Source organism: Salvia miltiorrhiza, chromosome 7 (assembly GCF_028751815.1).
Source record: "Salvia miltiorrhiza cultivar Shanhuang (shh) chromosome 7, IMPLAD_Smil_shh, whole genome shotgun sequence".
Lineage (NCBI taxonomy): Eukaryota > Viridiplantae > Streptophyta > Magnoliopsida > Lamiales > Lamiaceae > Salvia > Salvia miltiorrhiza.
In genome coordinates this window covers 23,184,315-23,192,685 of record NC_080393.1, presented here as the reverse complement: position 1 = coordinate 23,192,685, position 8,371 = coordinate 23,184,315, and the positions used below count along the sequence as shown (strand labels likewise).

General features: G+C 33.8%; 1 protein-coding gene across 1 annotated transcript; it reads left to right on the top strand.

Annotated features, from left to right (window-relative positions):
* The first annotated feature begins 4,564 nt into the window (after positions 1-4,564).
* LOC130993543 (probable fructokinase-7) lies at positions 4,565-7,933 on the top strand. The gene is made up of 7 exons (XM_057918470.1): positions 4,565-5,082; positions 5,692-5,906; positions 6,518-6,730; positions 6,821-7,018; positions 7,090-7,230; positions 7,372-7,488; positions 7,566-7,933. The coding sequence occupies exons 1-7, from the start codon at positions 5,061-5,063 to the stop codon at positions 7,698-7,700; spliced, it is 1,041 nt and encodes a 346-aa protein (XP_057774453.1). The 5' UTR covers positions 4,565-5,060; the 3' UTR covers positions 7,701-7,933.
* The last annotated feature ends 438 nt before the right edge of the window (positions 7,934-8,371 follow it).

Genomic DNA, 8,371 nt, shown 5'->3' with positions numbered 1-8,371 from the left:
CCCACCTCTCAGCTGTTGTGGCATCCCATCACCGCCGACATGCCACTCCTTCTAGGTTTGAATTTTTATGTGTGACTGTCAAGAAAGATTTCTTTATTGAAATTTAAGGGTTTGATATAGAGCTTGTATAATTTGAGAAAGATTTCAGATTCAACAAAAGCGGAATCCTACGCGTTTTGTGAAGTGTATGAGCTACACAACGTGGTTGATGTTTCTAGAGCACCTGGATGCGATTACTGCCTACATATTTCTTCTTCAGCGTGTTTGTCTCAGTGTATTTGAGGGGAAGTCTGACTGTTCCCCCAACTGTTTGATGAAGTGTGTGTGTGTGTGTGAGTGAGTGAGAGAGAGAGAGAGATATCAACCTTGGTCGGTTGCTTGATATCTATCAAAATCTGAGCAGCGTTGCTTTTTTTCAGTGTTGAAGGATACGTGAAACTGCGACTATGGGAGAAATAGTTGAAATCGTAGAATGTGTAATTACATATGACTCATTTCGTTTTCTTTATTTGAGGCATGCTATTTTTACTTTTCCCTGAAAGAATATACTCTATCTGTTCCATAAAAACATGCATAATTTTCAGTTTTCGTATGTCCCATAAAAACATGCATAGGTCATTTATAGTCAATATGAGACATTTTCTCCACTCACATTATAGTTTACATGATTTCTTAAAATCTGTGTCGTCCCATACTGTGCATGTTTTTATGGGACGGAGGGAGTATAAAGTGATTTGAATTCAAGATTACTCCAGATCTTTGAAAATATTTTAACTATTGTTGTTTGTGTATGCGTCTGTTTTGGGATCTCTACACAATAGGTGATTTTTCGAGTGAAAATATTCAGTATGCAGGTTTTACCAATTACATGAAACAATCTATAGACTTCGAAAAGTCTATAGAAATAGAGATAAATCTATCTAACATCTTCTTTATAATATGATTAAGCCTTAACCTATGTGGCATGCTTAGAATTGTTCCATTTCAATAATTTACCATATATAATCTTCATCATTTATTAATTAATTAACTATTACATTCCATATAAAGATTCATCAATCTTAATAAATATAATTAATAATAAATACTCCCTCCGTCCACGAAATGAGTACCCATATTTCCTTTTTCGTCCGTCCACGAAATGAGTACCCATTTCCCTTTTTGGTAAGTGTACCCCACACATCTCTTTAATTTATACACTCAAAAAGTGGGACCCTTAAACTATTCACACTACACTCCATACATTTCTTAAAACTCGTTCCGTCCACAAATGGGTACTCATTTCGTGGACGGATGGAGTATATATATATATATATAGGGTGTGGTTCTAGAGAGAACTACATTATTTGTGAGAACGGGAGAACCATCAAATCTAATGCATCCACTGTAAAAAGTAATGCATTCGCTGTTAAAATTCATGCACTAAAAAAATAAAAAAAAATGCTCCCTTCAGGATTCGAACCCAGGATCTGCATTCATCCAACAAGATGATGCATCCACCGTAGATCTTGATGATCGAATGGCTGAAAATGGTTCTCTGGTCTTCTTTTATTTATGGTTCTTTCTTGAACCTCTCCCTATATATATATATATATATATATATATATATATATATATATATATATATAATCTAAATTAATAAATTTTATTATTTATTTTATCTCGATAATAATAATAATAATAATAATAATAATAATAATAATAATAATAATAATAATAATAATAATAATAATAATAATAATAATAATAATAATAATAATAGTAATAATAATAAATTGAGTTTGAATTTAGACATGCACGTTTATGTAAATTATAAACTGGTTCGGTCATTGATTTACATGTTTGAATAATAAGGCACAAATTCTATAACCTGATTACTTTAAAACAAAATCTTATTTTATGTCTATCAAAATAATTAAAATTTTATTTTTATTTTTTATAAAATATATCCGTACATTTTATTTGTATAGGGAAGAAAAATATATTTTTCATATCTAAAAACTTTATTTGTTTCAGTTTCACCAATAATAATAATAATAATAATAATAATAATAGATAGATAGATAAATTATGAAATTAGTAATGCATAAATGAAGAATTTAGATAAAGAACAATAGAGGATATGATGTTAAAATACATTAGAAATCTTTAATTATGTAATAAATTTATAATAATTTCAATCGAGTGAAGAATTTATAAATCACCTCATTTCACATTGATTTTTTTTATAAGGTTTCACTAAAATAAAACTTATACAAGAAGAAACTCTTGCTTTCCAAATTAAAAATCTATATTTAATTGGCGGAATGATGGAGACTAATACAATTTGAATTGCTCCAAGCGAGATGATTCTCGAAACTCAATTAAATGATGATACTCACAAGTTAAATTTGTTATTTCAAACTTCAAACGAGATGATTCTTGGAACCCAATATAATATTTAAAGATAATAATGCATAAAAGTTTGTCAAGATTTTTTCAAGTTCCATACAAAATGATGTTTACAAGTTTAGTTGTGATATTAGAATCTCACAAGTCAAATTTGATTTTTAAACCTCCAGATAGTGATGTTAAAAAAATTGACGAACAAAAGTTCATTTTTTTTTTTGTATTTTAAGGTCTAGACGAGATGATGTTGTTCAAACATTAGATGTCTTCTTCCGGGCTTTAGATGATGATATGATCCTACAGGGTGGTTCATACGAGTTGACGCTCACATGAAATAAAATCTTCAATATTGACATTCTTCCAAAATATTATTAAATAAAAATTTATATAAAAAATATTTATTATTCTAACAAAGATTAACATTTAATTGCGGAATATGATTCAGATTAATATAATTTCAACTATATTACCTTAAATTAAATAAATTTAAAAATAATTTATATATAAATAATTATTTATACAAAAATTATACTCACCCGTCCCTCAAAATTATGCATGAAAGTTTATAATAATGATAGTGGAGAAAGGGTCCACAGTGAAGGTATTGTTAAATAGATTATTAGTAAATAGTGTAAGTTAAAAAGGTAAAATTGTAAAAATTATATGTAAGTAGTGTCTAAAAATAGGGTATGCATAATTATGTGGGCCGTATCAAAAAGGAAAGATATACATAATTTTAGAAGATGGATGAAGTATCATCTAATTTAAATAATAATTTAAAATAATTTTTCGTCGAATTTCGACGAATTACGCACTAGTTTATATTATATAGATGAGTGCATCAGATGACACGTACCAAATATTTTGTTGTTAAACTGCAACTATAGAATAGCTTATATTCTCCCCCAAAAAACAGAAAAAAGACAAAAGCTTATATTTCTCTAATTCTCGAACATAGAAAAAGGTTGTGATCTATACAAGGAAAAAGAATAGGAAGTATCAAAGTTGTGGACCTCTTTTATTCCCCAATAACTTTTAGGATCCTAATAAATTCGTTGTTGGGTTGTTTGGACGGATGAACTTGAGTATTCCATATGAATACGAGTGATTTTATTTTGGGTTAATGGTGTTTTTTAGCCTATTTAAAAAATAAAACATAAAATGTACCCATCCAAAATTAAACATATAAAATGTACCCATTTTGAGGTTGAAATGACTAAGATACCCTTAAAACAAAAAGAAAATACCAAACAAATCATCTCTCAAAAAAAAAAAAAAAAATCGCAGCCTCTCCCCCCAAAAAAACTTGCAGCCTCTCCCCATCTCTCTCTCTCTCAAAGCGCCTCCGCCGCCCTCCAGGGTGTCTCCGCCTCCGCCGCGCTGGCGCCATCGCCGCAGCCACAGATCTCGTCGCCGTGGCCGCCCAGATCTGCCTCCGTCGCGCGCCGTCGTTTCTCTCCAGCACACCCACGCACGCCTCCGCCGCAGCCTCGCCGCGACTCCTCCCCAAATCGCAGGCGCAACCTCCTCCTTCTTCTTCTTCTCACTCTCTACCGATTCCCCCACCTGCACGATTTTCGATCTGAAGTCGCACGATTTTCGATCTGAAGTTTGATTTTTGAAATTGTGCCAAGATCTGAAGTTTGATTTTTGAATTTGTGCCAAAAATGTTCAGTGCTCGACAGTTCACATTGCTCGACACTCCACTTAATGTCGAGCAATAGTTCAATTGAACTATTGCTCGACATGCTCGACAGTTCTTAATTGCTCGACACTCGATGCTCGAGGCGTCGAAGCGTCGAGCAATAGTTCAATTTGAACTATTGCTCGACATGCTCGATGCTCGACAGTTCAATGCTCGACAGTTCAATGCTCGACGCTTCAGTGTCGAGCAATGTGAGCAATGCGCGAATTACACATAGAGGTAAAAATGTCCTAAGTGGGTAGATTTTATTGTTTTAAAAAAAGTGAGTACATTTTATGTTTCATCTTTCAAAAAGGGTATATCCAATTTTGCCTCTTTTATTTTTATAATTAGTTTTAAAGTGATCTTGGTTGAACAAAATTAGATTGTTTTCATTTTTGACGTTTTATATAATTTTCATGTATATCAACTAAAAAATAAAAAAATATCCCTTGTCTTAAAGAACACACACAACTTGGATTCATGGTGTGTAACAAAAATGGAATTTGCTCTTTCATGAATCACGATGGATGCATCTACTGTCCAAAATATCTCAAGTTTAAACATCAAATTATCTACTCCAAATTATTCTTGATATTGAAAAAAAAAATGAAAGACATTCAACACACACCTTCTCTCCCAATAAATAAAACAAATTAAAAATCCGAATTGCTACCAAGAAAAAGAAAGGTGAATTGAATCTAGAGATCTGAGTTGCCCTTTTCACACGACATATAAGTTTATCTTTCTTTTCTTTTCTATTTTTCTCCCCGCTTGCCAACTTCAAGAACTCATTCTCGCTCGCTCGTAGCCGATAAAATAAAATTGTTTTGTATTTTTCGATTTTAATTACGCCATCAAGGCACCTCTCTCTCTCTCTCTCTCTCTCTCTCTCTTTCTGTCTCTCATTTGGAAGCGTGCTTGTGTGTGAAGTCCTGACGATACACTCAAAGTTCACTTATTTCTCCAACCGCAATAGCCGCTTGACATGGCTGAAAATTCGATTTCAGGTTCTTGTTTTTTCATTGGTCTTAGCTTGCATGATTGATCCGATTTTGTGTTTATAGAGAAAAACAGTTGTGCGTAGCATTTCTAGATGATGAGATGGGATTCGATCAAAGATCGGATGTAGTTATTTTACTGAATGTAAGTTCGTATAAACATGAGAAAATTGTGCCATGATTTCTTGAAAACTGGGGTTGATTGTTGGATGAGATGAGATGCCAGTTAAATTAGTTTCTATTTCTTGAATCTTGACCAATATATCAACTTTCTTGGATTGTCTTTATGACTTTATGGTGTGATTTCAGATTGGGCAATTTTGGCTCCTGTTTTGTTGCACCACAAAGCTTATAGCCATTAATGTGGTAAACTTGAGTCGTTTATGATTTTGGGATACCTGTCAATAAATGAGATTCTGAGTTCTCCCATGGGACCATGTTCATTTCTTATCTTTTGCCTTGAGTAGCTTCTGAAAAAGGAAGGTCAATGTGTCAGCTGATTATGAGTATAATTTCTTGTCTTGTGCCTTGAGTAGTTCGCATGCATTCTTGTTGTGTGCTGTAACTATACAGTTCACTCTTACTCTACATCGTTGTGACTAGTTCAATGCTTTGTAGGTGATATTAGTAGACTGTCCATCAACAGTGAAGGTTCAGTTCAGACGAGCCATCTTGTTGTTTGCTTCGGAGAGATGTTGATAGATTTTGTGCCTACAGTTGGTGGAGTTTCACTTGCTGAAGCTCCTGCCTTTCACAAAGCTCCAGGTGGTGCTCCTGCAAATGTGGCTGTTTGTGTAGCAAAATTAGGAGGATCTGCTGCTTTTATTGGAAAGGTGCATTTCTTTTCTGTCCCTTCGTCTTTCATGTTTCTTTAAATACTTCTTTTCTTCTCTTTTATCACCTGTTTGTGCTCCTGCTAATTAACTGTTATAGGATATGAAATAATGACCACATCTTTGAAGTATTTTGTAGATGATGAGATTGCCTGCCTTGTTATTTGCTGTCTTTATTTGTAACTTTACTTGATGAGATATTAGCAAAGTCTTCGCATGCTGGTGTTTCACTATGCTTAACATAAGAAGTTACCCTTAACTATGCATATGCTTTCATAAAGTAGAAACATAAATCTGTATTGTTATTGGTTAGTGGAAGAAAAGCACACAGGAGGAGGAGTGAGTCCAAATTGCTGCCACAATTTTCTCATTGCTGTCCTTTCATTCATCATGTATTAGCTTAATTGCTTTGATGAATCATCCTTCTATTGCTTTCTACATTGTAATGCCTTTCACATTTTCTGCTTCATAATCCCATTTGAATTCCGAGTGCTTTATTTGCTATATTACTTAAATTTCTACACACTGAATGTTATACATTATGGGACAATACTTTTCTTATCAAAACTTCACATTATATACACATCTGAAAATCAGTAGAACATTCCCAGGTAGGCAAGGATGATTTTGGACAAATGCTTTCTGACATGTTGAAAGAAAACAAAGTTGACAATTCTGGTGTGCGATTTGACCCCTACGCAAGAACTGCTCTGGCATTTGTCACACTCAGAGCAGATGGCGAGCGTGAGTTCATGTTCTACCGCCATCCGAGCGCTGACATGCTTTTCCACGAGCAAGAGCTTGATCTGAATCTTGTTAATAAGGTTTAATTTTCAAAGCTCAATGTGATTAGCAATGAGTCTGCTCAGCTTTGTAGTTTGCATGGTTCACCGAGCTACAAATATTTGATGCAGGCGTCCATTTTTCACTACGGGTCAATCAGTTTGATTGATGAACCATGTAGATCAACACATCTTGCTGCCATGCGCATTGCCAAGAAATCCGGTAGTTTACTGTCTTACGACCCAAATCTGAGAATGGCATTGTGGCCCTCAGAAGATGCTGCTCGAAAAAGTATAATGGCTATATGGGATCAAGCGGATATCATCAAGGTGAATCCTAGAATCTATGTCCCAGTTGAGAGGCTCAATCGTCCCACCATAACATTATATGAACATAACAGATAAGCGAGGATGAAATCTCATTTCTGACCGAAGGTGATAATCCAAATGACGATGATGTGGTGTTGAAGAAGCTTTTTCATCCCAATCTAAGTCTTTTGCTTGTAAGTGAAGGAAAGGCTGGCTGCAGATATTACACTAAGGTTTGTTTGAGATATTTCATTCAGTCCATGTATATAAAAATGATTGTAACTACCAAGTCTTCATGCTGAAATATTGCACGAATTCGAAATAACTGCATTATATATTCAATCATGGTGTGATTGAGGCAAACTCCTTGACAGCAATTCAAAGGAAGAGTTTGTGGTGTTAAAGTCAAAGCTGTTGACACAACTGGTGCTGGTGATGCATTTACTGGTGCAATACTTTATTGTTTAGCTGCAGATTCGAATCTTTTGAAGGTAACAGAGTGTTCTTATATGCGCATAAGCTGTGCTAGCTAAAGACTATCTGTGACTGGTTATTTTGCTCCTGACAGGACGAGAAGCGGCTGAGACGTGCTTTGTTATTTGCGAATGCGTGTGGTGCACTCACCGTTACAAAGAGTGGCGCCATTCCTGCTCTGCCTACAAAACACGAAATCGAACAAATTATTGAAGGGATCTCTGCCTGAGAAGAAGCACGGAATGTGAAGTCTTTCTCGAGAGTTGTTGATGCTAAACGAACTTAATTTTCCATATGTGAGCTGCTGAAATTTTGGTGAGTAGAAGAATCTAGATGAAGATATATTGTTTTGGTCAGATTGAGGTTTCGGAGCTTCAATGTTGTTAGAGCCCGTCTTTTACTTCATCTTAAATTTGTTGTTAAAATAAAGCCAGTCACATATTTCATTAGTTTTTTGGATCAGCAAGGGGATAGAGGCGTGAAATGTTATCAAAGAATGCACTAATTTGTTCTTCAGATAAAATTACTACAATTAAATATAAAATGGTATAAAATTAATAACTAGTACGTGACCCATTGAAATTCGACGGAAATTATTTTAAATTATATTATACTATAATTTTTATATAATGTAATTATTTATATATAAATTATTTTTAAATTTGTTTAATTTGAGGCAATAGAGTTCAAATTCTATTAATTTCAACTATATTCCTTAATTAAATGTTAACTTTTTTACTTGAATAATAGATTTACCCTTTTATACTCCCCCGTCCCCAAAAAGTATGTTCCAATTTCCTTTTTAGGGTATCCTCAAAAAGTTTGTCCCAATCTCAATATTTTTTATTTTTGTATATGATCACACTATCTTTACAATTACAATCCTTTAAACACTATTTT

Bases quoted from the DNA above. Each gene is read 5' to 3' on its own strand.
- LOC130993543 (XM_057918470.1), top strand. From the start codon at position 5,061: ATGGCTGAAAATTCGATTTCAG. The intron at 7,019-7,089 runs GTGAATCCTAGA...TGAACATAACAG, and splicing joins ATCAAGCGGATATCATCAAG to ATAAGCGAGGATGAAATCTC. The intron at 7,231-7,371 runs GTTTGTTTGAGA...ACTCCTTGACAG, and splicing joins GCTGCAGATATTACACTAAG to CAATTCAAAGGAAGAGTTTG.